The sequence below is a fragment of the Nicotiana sylvestris genome, chromosome 7 (assembly GCF_000393655.2).
Source record: "Nicotiana sylvestris chromosome 7, ASM39365v2, whole genome shotgun sequence".
In the NCBI taxonomy this organism is placed as follows: Eukaryota; Viridiplantae; Streptophyta; class Magnoliopsida; order Solanales; family Solanaceae; genus Nicotiana; species Nicotiana sylvestris.
Window position 1 is genome coordinate 145,727,372 of NC_091063.1, and position 19,859 is coordinate 145,747,230.

The following is a 19,859-nucleotide window of genomic DNA, read 5'->3' on the forward strand; positions in this document are numbered from 1 at the left end:
AGGTTTGACTGGGAGTTGACTTTGATGATTTTGAGTTCAGATTTCGATTCCGTTAGTTGGTATAGCTCCGTAGTGTAATTTGGAACTTGCATGAAAAATTCGACGTCATTCCGGATTGATTTGATAAGTTTCGACTCGAGTTGTAGAAGTTGAAAGTTCATAAGTTCATTAAGTTTGATTTGAGACGCTATTCATAGTTTTGATGTTTTTTAATGTGATTAGAGGCTTCGAGCAGGTTCGTGTTATGTTATAGAACTTGATGGTATGTTTGGACGGGGTCCCGGGTGTGTTTCGGATTGTTTCCTTGTTTTTGGGCAAGTCCAGTTTTGGTGTTTCGCTTTTGCGCAAGAGGAAACACAGGTGCAGTGTCGCTTCTACGGAATGTGGGTCGCATTTTAACATTGGGGCATGTCTAGGACTTCCGCTTTTGCAAGTGAGTAACCGCATGTGCGATATTGCATCTGCGGAATGATGAACGCAGATAAGAAATGGAGGCTCACAATAGTGGTCCACTTCTGCGGTATTGTAGATGCGATGGGTCGCTCACTGGTGTGATTCGTGGGTTGTTAAATGAAGGGCATAGATGCAGTGAATTGCTCGCAAAAGCGAGAGCGCAAGTGCACGTGTTGGTCCGCAAATGCGGAAATGCTGGACAGAATGAGTATAATTCGAGGGTTAGGCCATTTTTATCATATCTTGAGTTGTAGACTTCAGATTTGAGCAATTTTGGAGGGGTTCTTCACGTGTTGGTTTGGGATAAGTGTTCTTTACCCAGATTTGATCTTATTTCATGATTCCATGTTTATTTTTAACATTAAATTAGTGATTTGATGGGAGGAAAATGGGAATTTTTGTAAAATCTTTAATAAATGTAATGTGAGGATTTGAAGGCCGATGTGATGTCAGAATTGGATAATTTTGGTATGATTGGACTCGTATAGGAGTGGATGTTCGGAATTTTAAAATTTTTGTCGGGTTTCAAGGTGCGAGCCCGGGATTGACTTTTTGGGTTGACTTTTTAGTTTTCAATTAAAGATCGAAGCTTTATTATTCAGAATTAATTCCTATGGTTTTTATTTACGATATTAAGTTATTTTGGCTAGATTTGAGCCGTCCTGAGGTTGTTTCACATGAGAGGGTAAACTTAGAGTATCAGTTTAGTTTCTTTAAGGTAAGTATCTCGCCTAACTTTGTGGGGGGAACTACCTCTTAGGATTCGAGTCGTTTGTGCTAATTGTGTCATGTGAAAACCGTGTGCGAGGTGACGAGTACATTCTCGAGCTTATATATGGAAATTGACCTGTCTAGACTGTTATGCATCTTTTATGTACTTATTTGGAATTGTTAGCACATGTTATAGCTTTTATTCATCATGTGTACTATCACATGCTTTATTTGAAGTTGTCATTTTCATGTCACGTTCTTTACTTGTCGAATTTTCTCTTATATGCTTTATTTGGAGTTGTTATCACTTTTATCATTATGTGATTTCCTTTATTGTGGAGCTTCTCTTAGTTGAAATTATCATCACATGATATCCTTTTGTTGTCGGGTTGTTCTCATGAATTTAGACGTAGTACTAGTTCATGGCATCTCCTTCATTGTTAGCTTAATTCATATACTAGAGTCCAAAGTTTGTCATTTCATGGAAGTACTTTCACTATTGAGGTTATCCTTAAACAATTAATTGGAATTGAAGTATCGAGAGTCATTAATCTATTTTAATTGAAGTTGTGTTTAAAGGGGGCATTGCTCCTTGTTGAGATACTTTTCTGTTCATGTTGTTGTTATTGCAATTCTATATACGTTGTATTGAGCTGTGGGCAATTTGTTGTGATAATATTGACATCGTTGAATCCTTGGAAAGGTTGTGGCATGCGGGCACTTGTGATACGAGTTGATATGTTGTGTTGTTGTGATGATAACACATGTGAATTGTTGTTTTTTTGGTTGTTGTTATGCGGAATAAGGGTGCCATTTCACCATTGTTTTTATGTGGGGCATGAGGGTGGCATCTCACTATTGTTGAATGTACGGAGTGATACGGGTGGCTATAGGAGAGATAAGGATGGCTAAGGATAATGTTTGGGCGAAATGATACGGGTGGCTATCATAGGGATAAGGGTGGCAATATCAGGGATGATGTGTGATGGTTTGGAGACATTGTGATAGTGATTTTCGTGTGATGGTGTGTTTTTCCTTGTGTTTTTCATACACTTTATATTACTTTCTTTGTTGTTTTGATGAGTTATTCGATGTCTTTGTTATTACTTGTTGACTTGGGCTGCAGTAGTACACCCGCACAAGCATACACTGTAGTATGTCACTTACCAGCTCAGGAGTATGAAACTTGATATTTATTGGTCATGCTCATGTGTTCTTGTATTATCTATTTCCATGTTAATATTGAGCCTGTGATCATGCCGGACGGATTGTGATTGTGAGCATGTGACCACACCGGGCGAATTGTGCTTGTGAGTTTGTGAGCTTGTGACCCTGCAAGGCGGATTGTGAGTGTGAGCCTGTGATCATACAGGGCAGATTGAGATGTTGGCGCGTGAGTTGTCCATGCGGTTGTGATTCGAGATATGGGCACAAGATGCTATGAGTACATGATGGTGGGTTGAGACCCGTGACTATGTAATGACGTATTACGGGGTGATTTTGTTGTGAACCTTATGTTAGCACAACTTGATTAATTGATTGTTCTCTGTGTTCCTTAGTTGGTTTCAATGATACTTTGCGATGATCTTGTTGCTCACTGTTTATATCACACGTTGATTTTGTTGCCATTCACTAATTTATGCTTTTCATTATTAGTTTTTTTATACTTCTATACTGCACAAGTTATTTTGTCTAGTGAGTATCTTAACTTATACCTCGTCACTACTCTACCAGGGTTAGTCTTGATACTTACTGGGTATCGACCATGTTGTACTCATACTATACTTCCGTATATTTTTGCGCAGATCAAGGCACTTTGGAGTCTATTTATTGTTAGATAGCGGATCAGATATTGCTGTGAAAACTTCAAGGTATACCCTCTGTCGCGTTCGCATGCCTCGGAATCACCTTCAGAAGTTATTTTTGTACAGTTTATTTCTTTTTTCAGAACAGTTGTACTTAGAAATTTACTAGTGAACTCAGTTGAGCTTATGACTTGTATTACCGGTTTTCTGATTGTGGGCTTTGTATAAAAATTTCTGTTTCATATTTAATAGTTGTTGGTTGAATTTTGCCATTAATTTAGTAAGTGTTAAGCTTAGCTAGTTTTAAAAACTAGGTGCCATCACGATATCCTACAGAGGGAAATTTGGGTCGTGACATCAATGAAGGGGAAGGGGAGCTAGTTCTAATTCTATAAGTATAACAACATCTACAGTAAAGGCAGTTGATAGCTTTACAACTACTTCTTCTCTTGATACTGCTACAAGATCTGTTTTTACTGCTGTTAGAAAAAATAGAACAAGAAAAATAAAATTTGGTATTTATAGATATATAATCTGGTACAAGTCCTTGATGTAAGATTTTTCACATCTTTATAAGATAGCTATTTCACAAGTTATTCATGTATATTATTCTGTTTATGCAATTCTCAATTTTACAGGCAAGAAGACCAAGTGAAAGAGTTAGCTATAGTGGGGGACAATTAAAAGTGCATCATTTAGAAATATTGATCTTGGATTCAAGCTACCTGGATTGAAATGGAAGGGAACAGAATGTTATTACTGAAAACCAACTTCAGAAACAAAGGAAGATGTAAACCATAAAGAAAAGGGCCCACTAGAGAACATATCACTTTATGTATTTTGTTCAAGTATTTTCATTTAGGTAATACTGATGAATCTAAAATTACAGTTTATGTTGTTTGATATTCCAACAATATTTTCGATGAATGTTTTCTTGGCATTTAACTTTGGGACTATTTTGATGGTTTGAGCAATGAATTAGGAGAAAAAGTGAATATATGAATGCAAAAATTATAGTCAAAATGTAATTCAATTTGTATTCATCTTAGGGTTATATTACAATATTCAAAAAAGTTACTGGAAAATATTACTGTAAATTTGATGCAATATGTGGCATATTTTACATAGATATCAATACACAAAAGGAAGATACTTCCACAAACCTACAAGGCGCTACATTACAACATTCATATGAGCTCCTTCAACCAACTAAACTTCCGTATAATTAGCAAATATTACAAAAAAAATGCCCTGTGATAATTCAAGCTAGTATTATAATGAGAGTTCAGAACCTAAATAATGGGTTTTTAAAATTGAACTTATTATTGTATAACCAAAAATTGGGATTTCGGTCAAAACTTATTTTAGAAGAACTCGGGCTACTGATAATCTAATAGAAATAAGAATAATTGACAAATAATAGCTGCATATAGAGCAGAGTAAATCAATATATTCCAGTAGTATTTCATGTCCTTACAAATGATTAGTCTTCTCCTTTTATAGACATCTCTAGGTAATACGTTTTGTTTCTATCATAATAGAGCCATTATTGACAATTAATGACATTTAATGAAACGTTATAATTGGTAATCATATTTGATTCAATACAGATTCCCTAACATTTTCCGTATTTAATGCTTGGTAATACGTATTTATTCCTTATTTACTATCAGATTCATTCTCTTCAATCATAAAGAGGTTCGAGCATCTATCTTCCTTGTTTTTCCTGAATATCTTCCCGTGCCTATTGAAGCTCGTGTCTCTCATGCTTCTTTGATTATTCTTGGTCAATCATCATCTTTTGACCAGTCCACGTGTCATGACGTGTCATCTTACAATAAATTTCCTATAAAAACTTAATTTTTCCCAATACAGATAGTCCCCCCACTTGCCATTTATTTATCAATAGAATATTTGGGAAGTGGATCTCATTAAAGCGGTAATATTTGCCGCCATTAATTCTTCTCTGAAACTGACGCTTCATCTGTCACTTCCATTTAATGCCCATGATACATGGCATTCCCTGTTTGGTTCTGCAATCTTTCAGCGTCTTTTAAGGCTTTTTTACGGCTTCACCAATTACGAAATGACAGTTCTCATCATGACGTTTCCATCATTGCACCTTTTCCTTCGACGGTTGCTTATGAGTATAAATATAACTTTTTACCTTTTTCTTTTTCACAAAAAGTTTGGAATATTCAACTCTTGTTTTCTTCTTCCTCGTACTATTATGTCTTTTTCAAACCCTAACCCTCGGAGAGTCCCCATCGTTGATAACCTTCCTCTTGCTCCTGTTAAAAGTAGGAGAGGAGGAAGACTTCGTAGTTTAAGGTCTTCGTCTTCTCGAGGTCCTTCTATCCCTTCGACGAGTTCTACTCCTCCTTCTAGAACCAGAGGTTCTCTTTCCCAAAGATCTTCATCTAGAAATAAAGAACCTACTAAAACTCTTCGTGAACCTTTGGTAGATGAAATTGTTCCCGTTGAACTGTCTTTTTACAATGATAGGGAGTATATTAGAAACCAAGTTTCTTCTATATCTTCATCAAATTGTGCTGATATTTACCCGACTCAGATCACTGAAGGTTTGATTTTTGTGGTTCGTAGAGATTTCCATTGGAATCATGATTTCCCCATTATAATCGCCAATGCAAACCAAAGAATCACTTCTTATTTGATTGGGTTCTCTTTCGTTTATACATACCCTTTCACATTGAATTTCAAACCTACTATTGACCCTATTATCATCGAGTTCTGTCGCTTTTTTTATGTCTGCTTAGGACAAATTGGCCCCATCGTATGGAGGGATGTTGCTTGTTTAAGGCATTTGGCCAACATGGCTGGCATGCCTTTTACTTTATTCCATTTATTCCATCTCTATTCACCCAAACTCTTTCGTCAAGGAATTTTTACTTTAGTAGCGAGAAGTAAAAGAGTTCTGGTCATCCCAAAGGATGATAAGGACCGTGGTTGGTATTCTAGGTTTGTTGCTGCCCCCACTATTGGTTTAGTGGGTCAAGAGAATGTTCCCTTTACTGAGAAGTGGAATTTTGCACGTGAGTTTTTTTTTATAACTTTCTCGTACCTTTTTCTCAATTTTGATGATAGTCATTTTAATTTCCTTTTCTTTTTCAGCAACCATGGGAGTTGTTGATGAAATTTTCAATTTTCGTGATTGGGTAGAAAAGATGTTAAGTGTTGCTCCGATGGATGGTAGATCTTGGAAAAACCTTTCTCATCAGTTTGGTTGGAAGGTGAAAACTCACGGTAAGTGCTTTTCTTTTTGCACCTTTTGTATTTCTGTTTACTTCTTTCCTAAGAAATTACGATGACCCTTCTTTTTGTCAGGGTTTCCCATTCGAGGCATAACTGCTAAGGCTGTTGTGGCTTCTAGAGTTTCTTTGGAAAGGGCCCAAGAGAAATCTTGGGTTCTTCATCGAAAAGGAAAGCTTCTGCCGACCAAGATTCTGAGGAAGAAGAATAACAAGACGAGGGTTCTTTGAGAAAAAGGCCACGAGCTAGAAGACGCATTATTTCATATGATGAAGCATCTCCCCCCCCCCGATTCTGTCTTTTTAACCGAGCTTGTTGAAACTACCTTGGTGATATCTGATGATGACACTCCCGTGGCTGCTCGTGATTCCGTTGAGCAACTTTTTGCTCGTGGGTTTGATGATGGGAATTTGGGCCCAGTTTCTGAGAAAGCGCCCCTTGCCTCATTTTCCATGCCAACTCCTGTGGTATCCCCTTTACCAGTTTTGTCTGCTGCCGCTGCTACTCCGCCCCAAACTATTTTCACTACTTCCTCAGTTCCTCCTACAACTGTTCATCACACTGAATCTAGTTCCTCAAGTGGAGGTAGAGCTATGAAGCAAGTTATCATCGAGGTTCCCGCCGATAGTAACCTTTTGAGAAAATCAGGTCAGGCTGATGAGTGGAAAAGAAACCTCTGATTAGGCCAGTTGAGAGATCCAAACTTGAGAGACACAACTCTTTGACTTTGATGAATGACATAGTGCATTCATCTTTAAAGGTATTATTTTTTACATTTTATTTCACCCTTCTTCTATTAGAGTTCTTACCTCTCTTTTTCTTTTTTAGATCAATCTGATTGGCACAGAAATTATGAAGAGGGTTTCTCACACATAGCAGTTAATACACAATTATCAAACTAAAGTAGACAATTGGAGGGAACAGTATGAAAGTCTTCAAATTGATATAGAAGTATTAGAAGAGAACAAGTGAACCTTAGAGCAGCAATTGAGGGTTTTGACTTCAGAATTGGCAATTGAGAAGGCTTTCTCAAATCAAGCGGATAAGGATAAGAATCTTCTTGAAACATCTTTTTCTGAGCAACTCTCCAAGGCCAGTGAAGAAAACAGAGCGTTGAAGGCTTTGTTGAATGAGAAAGAAGCTTATGCTGGAGAACTCGTACAAACACTTACTCAGACCCAAGAAGATCTCCATAAGACTTCTGATAAGGTCAATTTTTTAGAAAGTTCCTTTGCTCCTTTGCAAGCTTCTTATAATTCTGCCTTGGCTGAGAATGAAAAACTTAAAAACGAGATTGATCAATGGGAAAAAGATTATGAGATTCTGGAGGATAAGACTGCAATTAAAGTGAGTTGGGCATTTTTGAACACTCGCCATGATACCCTTGTGGAGGCTAGCCAAGAGGGCTTTAACTTGGAGGCTGAATTAGCTAAGATAAAAGAAACTATTGAAAAGATTCAGCAAGGCCAAGATTATCCCTCTCCCATGGCTGATATTCCCGAGCATATTGAAGATGATATGGGTATAGTGAATGCTCCAACTCCTTCAAGCCAATTCGAACCTTCTGCTGCTAGTGACCCTGTTCTAGATTCTTCTTCAACTCCTCAGTGACAAGTTTATGATATGTGACTCCTTTTTTTTATTTTTTTTGGTGGAATGTGGTGATAACCCTCGGTCCCATTTGAGGGTTTAGTTTTTTGAAAACAACAAGCCCCCAGACCTTTTCAGGGCATTTTGTAATCAGTTTATGACTGAGTTTATACTTAGTCTAAACTTTTCAATATTAAGAAGTTTTCCATTTTGACTTAGTCATTTTGAGCTTTTGTTTTGCTCATTCTTGCCTTTATATTCAAGGACTTTACTGAATAATTTGCACTTTTATTCCTGAAAATGCTTTCTTAAATTCATGGATGTTTAAATCAAACATGAATGTCATAAAAGAGGGCCCTTTTATATTAGACACTTAATGAAGAAAACGTCTCAACTTCATAATGGTGTAAATGTACGACAAAAGAAATAGGAACACACATGTTTCTTGAAACAACTTTGATAAAGTTTTTATTTGAACTTTGTCAATAATTTCTTGCATGTATTTAAATAACTTCTATAACTTTTTCGTAACTGTTTTCTGTACAACAGATTTCAAAAAAGAAAATTAAACACAAAGTTTTTATTCATAACTCGTTTCTATACATTGCCTTTAACCTAACTATGATAAGGTTTTCTTTGGCTTTATGTTATTGACTCGTAACTTTGCTCTGCACTTGACTAGACTTTTCGGGCTTTTGACTTGAACTTTGATTATATCTCAATCTTTTTTGCCTTCTTTGCATATATGTCTATATATTCATATAGTCCCTCAAGTGTTTGAGCTTTGAAGTATGAAGTCTCGAGCACTTGATTACTCCTCACATCTGGTCCTTTTCCTGAAAAGGAAAAAAATATACGGGACTCGGAGGTGCGATTATAGATGAAGACTGCTTAACCCGTCTGAATTTCTATCAGAATAGTGTAGCCCTAGGCCGGGAATTTATATTCTTCCACGTGCCTTGCAGGTCGTGATTCATCATTTAGTAAGGGTTAGCTTTTTGCCTATCATCTAAAATCGTTAGTAAAATTTTAACAATTCGAAAATAAAATTTTAGAATGAGGATACCTGACCGTGGGTACTCCTTAGAAATAGTATCTCTTCAGGTGAACGACATTCCAATGTGAAGGTAATATCTTGTCATCCATTGTTTCCAGTTCATATGCTCCTTTTTCCTGCGATACCGTGAATCTTGTAAGGTCCTTCCCAAGTTGGACTTAGTTTTCCTGCATTAGCGGTTTTTGTGGATTGAAAAACTTACTTAAGTACGAAGTCCCCAATCTTGAAGTATCTTAGGCGAGCTTTCCGATTATAATATCTTTCCATGACTTTTTTTTGTGTTGTCATTCTTATTAATGCAGCTTCCCTTTTTCCTTCAAGTAAATCAAGGTTTATTCGTATTTCTTATTCATTGGATCTTTCAGTCACTTGCATATACCTCGTGTTTGGTTCCTCTATCTCAACTGGAATTAAGGCTTTAGCTCCATATACCAATGAGAATGGTGTTTCACCCGTACTTGTTTTTGCTATCATGTGGTACGCCCATAAAACACCAGGTAACAACTATGGCCAATTGCCTTTGGATTCTTCCAATCATTTCTTCAAATTGTTGACAATGATTTTATTTGTTGATTCAGTTTGTCCATTTACCTCACCGGATGGTAAGGTGTTGAGGTAATCCTTTTGATCTACCAACTTTGAAAAAAATTTATGATTTGTGCACCTATAAATTGCGGGCCATTATCACACACGATTTCCTTAGTTACACCGAACTGACATATGACATTTCCCCAAATGAAATCTCTGGCTTCCTTTTCTCGTACCTATTTAAAGGAACCTGCTTCTACCCATTTAGTAAAGTAGCCAGTGAGCAGAAATTTTACCTTGCCTTTTGCTTGTGGTAGTGGACCCACGATGTCCATCCCCCATTTCATAAAAGGCCATGGCGCAACGACCAGATATAGCAACTCCGCAGGTCTATGTATGTTATTACCGTATCTCTAGTACTTATCACATTTAGCCACAAAATGTTCCGCTTCTTCTTCCATTTTGGGCCAATATTAGCCTGCTCTAATCATGATTCTCCTGCGTGATTTCCACAATGCCCCTAGTGTATTTCTCTCATTACATATTTCGTTTGAGAAGTCCCGAGGCATCTTGCTAAAGGACCACCGAACATTTTTCGATAAAGATTGCCTTGCTTTAAACAGTACCGAGCAGCCTTTTTACGAAGCGCATGAGCCTTTTTCTTGTCTTCAGGGACGGTTCCATACTGCAAAAAAGTGATAATCTCGTTCTTCCAATCCCAGATTAAGTTATTGAAATTTACCTCATTTTTGTCTAGATCAAGTACTGAATGAAACAAATGAATTACAGAAGCATTTTCGTACTCGTCACGTCTACCGCGGATGCGAGATTGGCTAAAGCGTCTGCCTCGACATTTTTCTCTCTTGGTATTTGCACAACTTTCCAGGTTTGGAATTGCCTAACCAAATCACATACCTTCTCTAAGTACTGCTGCATTCGTGCTTCCCTGGCTGTATAAGTCCCCAACATTTGATTAATTACGAGTTGCGAATCACTTTTGATTACGATCTGATCAATGCCAAGTTCACGTGCCAGTTCTAAACCTGCAATCACAGCTGCATACTCTGCCTCATTGTTAGTTATAGGATGACATTTTATGGCTTACCGAATGGTTTCACCCGTAGGTGGTACCAAAACAATTCCTAAACCTGCCCCTTCACATTAGATGAGCCATTAGTAAGTAAGGTCCAAGTTCCCAGATTAGACTTATTGAATACTTGTAGATCTTTTTCAGCTACTAGTTGTATCCCATGACTAAAATCAGCCAAAAAATCTGCTAACACCTGAGATTTTATTGCGGTTCTGGGTTAATATGTGATGTCGTATTCACTCAATTCTAGGGCCCACTTGGCTAACCTACCTGATAACTCATGTTTGTGTAATATGTTATGCAATGGGTAAGTAGTTACTGCGGAAATAGGGTGGCATTGAAAATAAGGCCTTAGTTTTCTAGATGCCATGATTAGTGCAAGTGTTTCTAATTGAGGATATCGTGTCTCCGCATCTAATAATAATTTTCTAACATAATAAATTGGAGACAGTTTACCTTGGTCTTCACGATCTAAAATAGAACTCATCGCTACTTCTGAAACAGCTAGATAGATAAGTAACATTTCCCTATCTTTTGGTTTTGTGAGCAACGGTGGATTTGACAGATATGCCTTCAGGTTTTTGAGTGCTTGTCGACATTCCTCGGACCATTTGAACTGATCTTGCTTTTTAAGAGTCGAAAAGAATTTAAAACATTTTTCTGATGATTTGGAAATAAATCTTCCAAAGGCTGCAATTCTTCCCATTAGTCTTTGCACTTCTTTCTTACTTGTAAGCATGTCAGGAATTTCTTCAATGGCTTTAATCTACGTGAGATTTACTTTAATACCACGGTTAGAAATAAGAAAACCCAAAAACTTACCTGATGAAATGCCGAATGCACATTTCTCGAGATTTAGCTTCATATTGAATTTTTGCAAGATCTGAAATGTATCAGACAAGTGCGATATATGATCCCTTGATTGTTGAGATTTGACAAGCATATCGTCTATGTAGACTTCCATAGTTTTTCCTAAATGTTCCTGGAACATTTTGGTCACCAACCTTTGATATGTTGCACCAGCGTTTTTTAGGCCAAAGGGCATTACTTTATAACAGTAAGTCCCTCTGTCAGTTATAAATGAAGTTTTTTCTTCATCTAGGAGATCCATTTTGATCTGATTATATCCTGAATACGCATCTAAAAAGCTTAACAATTCATGTCTTGCAGTAGCATCAATTAGTTGATCTATATGTGGTAACGGAAAAGAATCTTTAGGACAAGCTTTGTTAAGGTCGGTATAGTCTACACAAACTCACCATTTGCCATTCGTTTTTTGACACTACTACAGTATTGGCTAACCAATTAGGATACTTTACCTCGTGGATAGACTCAATTTTTAATAGTTTTTGAACCTCATCTTGAATCACCTGATTTTTGAAAGTCCCATGCTTTCTCTTCTTTTGTTTGATAGGTGGATACGATGGGTCTTCATTTAACTTGTGAGTCATTACTTCTAGGGGTATTCCTATTATATCAGAATGGGACCAGGCAAAGCAATCCATGTTAGTTTTCAAAAACTCAATCAACTTACCTTTCATGTCGTGGCTTAAGTTGGCCCTAATGTAGACTTTCCTTTCAGGCCATTGTGTAAATAATTCTACATACTCCAGTTCTTCAATTGTTGTTTTGATATTTTCATTTTCTTCTGGTTCTTGAATGGAATCGGGCCTTGATTCTACATTTGTTCGCCCTTGTTCAGTTGAGGCTTGTGCCGTGGTATCCTCAACTGGATTCTGTAATTGCTACTTTTCGTCGTTTTCGTAGTTGACTCTGCTACAGAGTTGATGACTCTGGATGTCTGTTGATCCTCCCGGATTTGACGTATTCCCTATGGTGATAGAAATTTAATAACTTGATGTAAAGTAGATGGAACATCATCCATCTCGTGGATACATGGTCTCCCACGAATCATATTGTAATCCATTTCCATCTCTACCACCTGAAATTTCGTATCTTTGACAACCCCTTCTACGAATGTTGTAAGTACTACCTCCCCTTTTGTCACAACGCTTAAATTATCAAATCCAGACAAAGTATGTGCCTTAGGTACTAGCTTATCTTCAGCTTGCATCTCGTTTAGTACTCTTAGAAAAATGTTGTTCGCGAAACTACCTGGATCAATCAAAACTCGTTTTACATTAGTATCATGTACAAGTAGAGAGATTACCAGTGCATCGTTATGCGGAGTTAACATGTCGTCCTCATATGCATCATCAAATGTAATACGTTTTCCTCCAAAACATGCCAGACCTGCTTCCCGTGTGTAATTGTAACTTTAGAAACTTTATTGGTCGTCGTATATGTTACACCGTTGATTTCTTTGCCCCCGCTTATAAAATTAACAGTTCTTTTCAGGGAAGGGGTTTAGGGGGCGCTTGCCTGTTCTTCATGTATGCTTGCTTACCTTTTTCACTAAATAGTTTGGTAAGATACCCTTGCTTTAATAGATGGTCAACCTCTCCTTGCAGCAATCTACAATCTGTTGTTTTATGACCATGATTGTTGTGAAACTCGCACCAGTAATCAGGGTTACGCCTATTTGGATTTGAGCTCATTTCCTTTAGCCAACACACCTTATCACCCATGCTTTTTAATACTGCTACTAACTCTGAAGTGCTGACGTTAAAATTGTAATCGCGAAATCTTGCCTTCAAGCTTCTATCATCATCTCGCGACTCTCATGTGTTTCGATCGTTGCCAAACTTTGATGACGAACCCGGCTCTCTATTTCTTGATCTATGATCATACCTTGAATTGTCCTGCTTCGATCGTGAGTCTTTCCCTGCTGGGCCCATGTATGGTTCGTATCTATTTTTACCGGACCTTTTTTCGGTTTCTGCACGTCTTGAACTCACTTTCTCTTCTTTTTGAGATCGGGAGATGGTATCTTCTTCTATCCTTAGCTTCGTGATGTATCTGTTGTAAACATCATTCCAGGTTGTTGTTGGAAATTCACGCAGACTTTCCTTGAGTCGTCTTATAGCTTCTGAGCTTTTCTCATTCAAATTACCGGCAAAAGCCATAGCTGCCCAGTTATCAGGTACGCGTGGTAACGTCATTCTTTCACGCTGGAACCTATCCACGAACTCGCTAAGCAGCTTGGAATCTCCTTGCTTTATTTTGAAAATATCTTCCATTCTTTTTTCGACTTTTTGAGCTTCCGAATGTGCTTTGATAAATGAATTTGCAAGCTCAGCAAAAGAATTTATAGAATTTTCGGGTAAGAGAGAATACCATGTCAACGCTCCCTTGGTGAGTGTTTCACCGAATTTCTTGACCAATACTGATTCAATCTCTTGTTTGGTTAAGTTGTTGCCTTTCACACCGGTCGTGAATGCAGTCACGTGGTCTCGTGGATCAGTTGTGTCATCATACTTTGAAATATCAGGCATCTTGAACTTCTTCGGAATTGGCATAGGAGCAGCACTAGGCTTCTGTAAGTATTTATCTATGTCTATTCCTTTGATCACAGGCGGTGCTCCAGGTATTTGCTCTATGCGATCGCTTTGCTCCTTGAGCTGCTTCTGCAAGGTTAGAACTAAGTTTTGTAAATTAGAATTAACTATGTTACCTGGTTCGCCATCACGAGACTCGCTGGGAGTTCCACCAGTGCCTGAATTGAAGAGTCTAGAACATGGGTTTTCCAAAGTATTATGATTCGGAGTTGGTGTTGGTGGCGCAACTGGTAATTGACTGGTAAAAGCCCAGAGGGCATTACTAACTTGCTGAGCAATTAGATTCTTCAGAGCATCATCGAGTGCTTCTTGGTTCGCAACTCCAATATTTTGATTCGCCTCAAATCTGTTTTGGTCCGCAACCCCGTTATTTGTTTTGGAACAATCTGGAGTTCCCTCTCGTGACTGTCGTTGTGAATCATGCGGTGATGGAAGTGGGTCCTATCATCCGCATCATTCTCCTGATGTTGAGGATCTTGGAGTGGTAAATTGTGTTGGTTATTGTCGTTGACATTCGACATGATAAGGTTTTTGATGAAGGAATTGACTAAGAAAGTAAACGATAATAAAATTTCCGGTAACGGAACAAATTTGTTTAATCAAAAATAGGAATTTCGGTCAAAGCTTGTTTTAGAAGAACTCGGGCTACTAATAATCAAATAAAAATAAGAATAATTGACAAATAATAGCTGAATATAAAGCAGAGTAAATCAATATATTCCAGTAGTATTTTGTGTCCTTACAAATGATCATTTTTCTCCTTTTATAGTCATCTCTAGGTAATACGTTTTGTTTCTATCATAATAGAGCCATAATTGACAATTAATGACCTTTAATGAAACGTTATAATTGGTAATCATATTTGATTCAATACAGATTCCCTAATATTTTTCGTATTTAATGCCCGGTAATACGTATCTATTCCTTATTTACTATCAGATTCATTCTCTTCAATCATAAAGAGGTTTGAGCATCTATCTTCCTTGTTTTTCCTGAATATCTACTCGTGCCTGTTGAAGCTCGTGCCTCTCGTGCTTCTTTGATTATTCTTGGCCAAGCATCATCTTTTGACCAGCCCACGTGTCATGACGTGTCATCTTACAATAAATTCCCTATATAAACTTAACTTTTTTCAATACAATTATTTTTTTTAAAGTTATGGATTTTTATCTATTAATTGTTATAATTTTAATGAATTTTTACACTTGAATTTATACTTCACAATGAAAGTACTGGATTCAGTTGAACCCAGTAGCAAAGGGCTGGATTTGTCCCTATATCGTGTACCACAAAAGGTATATTCCTATTATAATATGTAGAATTTGTTCTTTTTTTTGGGTAGACTCATGAATCAAATATTCATTAACCCGACTAATTTATATACACATCGTTAAGGAAAAAGTACTCCCGATATAAATTTCTTCATTTACATAACTCGAATTCGAAACAGTTGTTAAAAATTTCTTGTACATGAAATCTTTTAGAGTAGCATAACCTTTGAGAAAATCTCTGGGAGATGAGTCAAAGTAGATTAGCTAAGTGCTTACGTATGTGTTTCAAGTCTTCGACAAACATGAATTAATTTATTTAATAAATCATTTATCTTTTCAAGTCTTAAACAACGTTTGTCGCCGGGCAAACGCAACCAAAATATATACTCCCTCAGTTCAATTTATGTGAACCTATTTTATTTTTGGTCCGTGTAAAAAAGAATGACTCATTTTCTTATTGGGAAACAATTTACCCTTATGCAATGATTTATAGCCACACAAAATATATTTGCCTCATTTTACACCACAAATTTAAAAGTTTTCTCTCTTTTCTTAAACTTCGTGCTTAGTCAAATGGGTTCACTTAAATTGAAACGAAAACAGTATTAGGGGTGTGCATTCGATTTATAGATTCGATTTTGACCCTTATCGATAATTACTTATCGATTATCGATTTGTACATATGCTTATCGTTATCGTTTCAATAAGGTTTCGATTTTTTCGATTTCGATTTATCGATTTTTGGGGCTTATCGATTCAGTTATCGATTACACCAATAAGAAAATTTACGGGATTCCACGGAAAGTATATCGCTGCAAACACACCTAACTAATATGGACAAAAGGAAGCTAAAATAAGAAGAGCACCGTTTATAACATAAAAATTGTGTCAACAAGCACATGCAACGAAACTAAAGTAAGAGATCAAATGTATGTCACCAACACTCCAACGGTATAAACAAACAAAAAATCAAAATACATTATCACGGCTAATTCTGTTTTCCATTAATTTGAACTTCATTCCCTTGAGCTTTAAATATGATCATTCCTTAAAAGTGGTACAGGAAATAATAGGGTTAGAGACTTAGGGTAAAGGAAAGGGTATTACAGAATAAGGGTAAAAAAATTAAAAAAAATTAAAAAAAAATATTAAAAACAATTTACTGTAGCTTATCGGTTTATCGATAAACCGATAATCGAAGAGGACAAAATCGAAATCGAAATCGATAAATCGATAAGGAAAATTTTGAAATCGAAATCGAAATCGATAAACCGATAAATCGAAATCGATAAACCGATAACAAATAATCGATTCGATTTATCGATAAACCGATTCGAATGCACACCCCTAGACACTATAAGAAGAATTGATGAAGAAATAGTAAAATAGGAACCTTCAACCACTTCCTCAAATTTTGAGACTTATGCTTATTAAAAGCATTCGGTCAATATGGTAACATTAAATTAGAAAATTGAATTCTCAAGAAAGAAAACATTAAATCATTTACTACTTGGTTGCTACGACACCTCATCGATTTTTTTCTTCCATAAAAGAAGACCAAAATTCAAGAGAGAACCACCACTGAAAATTATTTAACATAGTATATTAGCAAAAAATTGAGAACCAAAGTTTGTGAGATGGCACAAGTGAAGTTGCTGGGTCTATGGTATAGCCCATTTAGTCACAGAGTTGAGTGGGCTCTAAAGCTTAAGGGCGTGAAATATGAATTAGTAGAAGAAGATTTACAAAACAAGAGCCCTCTGCTTCTTGAATCTAACCCTGTTCACAAGAAAATCCCAGTGCTAATTCACAATGGCAAACCCATTTCTGAGTCTCTGGTCATTCTTGAATACATTGACGAGACTTTTGAAGGCCCTTCCATTTTGCCTAAAGACCCTTATGATCGATCTTTAGCTCGTTTCTGGGCGAAGTTCCTTGACGATAAGGTAAAATCTTATCTGCATAAGTTAGTAAACTTTTATTTGAGACAAAAGTTATTTTGAATGTTTAATTCCATATATGATGGTTTAGTCATGTCATGCGTCAATCTTCAGATCTACAGATCCGTAAGTGTAAATCCATTCCAATGGAGGTGTTAAAAGGGAACAAGGTAGACTTAGAAGTTATTTCGAAATATCTACTGCAGATTTTACGAAGAAAAAAATTACGACACAATGAAAAACAAGATCTCTATATAGGTAGCAATTAGTTGGGAAAATGGTTTAGCGATGTTAGTAAGTCTACCTAGATCTTATATTTCTAGAAATATTTAATAATGTCATATTTAGGTGTCAGAAGAAAATATACAAAGCTTGGAATACTGTTCATATTTTAGTATAGCAACGGTGTGGATTTAAAAGGAGTGACATTGTTAATGAGAATTTATATATGTATGTAGTCGACTTTAACTTGTGATTGAGACATAGTATTGTCGTTGTTGTTGTTAAGTTAAGAGCATTTTGTAGGTGACTGTAATAGTGAATACTTTTCTTCGCAAAGGGGAGGAACAAGAAAAAGCTAAAGAGGAAGTTTGTGAGATGCTGAAAGTTCTTGACAATGAGCTCAAAGATAAGAAGTTCTTTGTGGGTGACAAATTTGGATTTGCTGATATTGCTGCAAATTTTGTGGCATTTTGGCTAGGAGTTTTCGAAGAAGCCTCTGGGGTTGTTTTAGTGACAAGTGAAAAATTTCCAAATTTTTCTAAGTGGAGAGATGAGTACACTAACTGCAGCCAAGTCAAGGAATCTCTACCTCTAAGAGATGAGTTGCTTCCTTTTTTTCGAGCTCGTTCTCAAGCTGCTACAGCTTCTGCTTCCGCTCCCAAATGAACAGATTCACATACATTTATGAAGTTTCGAGATTATGTGTTAGAATAAAATTGTGAATCTAGGACGAGTTTTATATATTCAATTATGTATACTAATGCAAAAGAAAAAAAAATAATTTTTATATAAGATTAACTCGTTCAGAATTAATGACTCAAGATTCTGCATTCTCTTCATCCTAACAAAACTACTTGTTAGAAAAGCTAGCTTAGCCCCAGGTAGTCACATACAGGAGAAAGAGTTATGTTTTAATTTGTTAGTTGGTCAGTGATCATACAATCATTAATCATATGAATTTTCTCATCGAATTGAAAAAAAAAAAGCAAGAAAAACAAACCACATCTATAATTTAATGAAATAGTGGCTGGCATAAGTGATGAGGTCCATCTCATTGAAGAAGTATTAGACCATGTGCCTAATAAAAGTTTTCTTTGGTTTGGTAGCCAACCTTGTTGACTTGGTTTGGTTGGTAGCCAACCTTGTTGAATTAGTTTGATTTGGTAGCCAACTTTGTTGAATTTCTTTGGTTTGGTAGCCAACTTTGTTGAATTGTGAAAAGTGTGTGTAAATTGTCAAATATGGTAGGCTTTAGAGAGTGAAGCTTTGGCTATAAAAGGAGAGCTTCAACTCTCATTTCTACACACCAACAAAGAGAGAAAGAAAGAGTGAGGTTTCACAGACAAGGTATAAGAAAATAGTCTGTGAGGAAAATAGAGAGTGAGCGATATTGTAGTGAGGTGAGAATATCAAAAGAGGGTTATTTCTTTTGAGTGTTGTAGTGGTCTTTGGAGTATTTACCTCCGACCTACAAAGTGTAAAATTCCTTACTATAGTGATATCAGTTGCTCCTCTCGGGGTCGTGGTTTTTTCCCTTATTCAGAAGGGTTTTCCACGTAAAAATTTTGGTGTCATTGTTACTCTTTTATTCTTGTTAATTACCGTATCTCGGTGCTACATTATTATTCCGCTTTATTACCGTGAATATTATTTTGGTAAGGGGTTTATTCCCAACAACTGGTATCAGAGCACAGGTTCTGCTCGTTCACTGAAATACTATTCACTGTCGGTAGTACTATACTTGGTGAAAAATAAAAATGTCCGGAGTAAAGTACGAGGTAGCAAAATTCAACGGAGATAACGGTTTCTCAACATGGCAAAGAAGGATGAGAGATCTGCTCATCCAACAAGGATTACACAAGGTTCTAGATGTTGATTCCAAAAAGCCTGATACCATGAAAGCTGAGGATTGGGCTGACTTGGATGAAAGAGCTGCTAGTGCAATTAGGTTGCACTTATCAGATGATGTGGTAAATAACATCATTGATGAAGACACTGCACGAGGAATTTGGACAAGGTTGGAAAGCCTATACATGTCCAAAACGCTGACAAATAAATTATACCTGAAGAAGCAGTTATACGCCCTACACATGAGTGAAGGTACGAATTTTTTGTCACATTTAAATGTGTTTAACGGACTAATCACACAGCTTGCCAACCTCGGAGTGAAAATCGAGGAAGAAGATAAAGCCATCTTGCTATTGAACTCGTTGCCATCTTCGTACGATAATTTGGCAACAACTATCCTGCATGGTAAGACTACTATTGAGTTGAAAGATGTCACATCGGCTCTTCTACTCAATGAGAAGATGAGAAAGAAGCCTGAAAATCAAGGACAGGCTCTCATCACAGAAGGTAGAGGCAGGAGTTATCAAAGGAGTTCGAACAACTATGGTAGATCCGGAGCTCGTGGGAAGTCAAAGAACCGATCCAAATCAAGAGTCAGAAATTGCTACAACTGTAA

The 19,859-nt window shown here is 36.8% G+C and overlaps 1 protein-coding gene across 1 annotated transcript; it reads left to right on the forward strand.

Moving 5' to 3' along the window:
- Positions 1-16,693: 16,693 nt before the first annotated feature.
- Positions 16,694-18,208, forward strand: LOC104218417 (probable glutathione S-transferase). The gene is made up of 2 exons (XM_009768904.2): positions 16,694-17,179; positions 17,699-18,208. The coding sequence occupies exons 1-2, from the start codon at positions 16,871-16,873 to the stop codon at positions 18,059-18,061; spliced, it is 672 nt and encodes a 223-aa protein (XP_009767206.1). The 5' UTR covers positions 16,694-16,870; the 3' UTR covers positions 18,062-18,208.
- The last annotated feature ends 1,651 nt before the right edge of the window (positions 18,209-19,859 follow it).

Bases quoted from the DNA above. Each gene is read 5' to 3' on its own strand.
- LOC104218417 (XM_009768904.2), top strand. From the start codon at position 16,871: ATGGCACAAGTGAAGTTGCTGGGTCTATGGTATAGCCCATTTAGTCAC. The intron at 17,180-17,698 runs GTAAAATCTTAT...AGCATTTTGTAG, and splicing joins CGAAGTTCCTTGACGATAAG to GTGACTGTAATAGTGAATAC.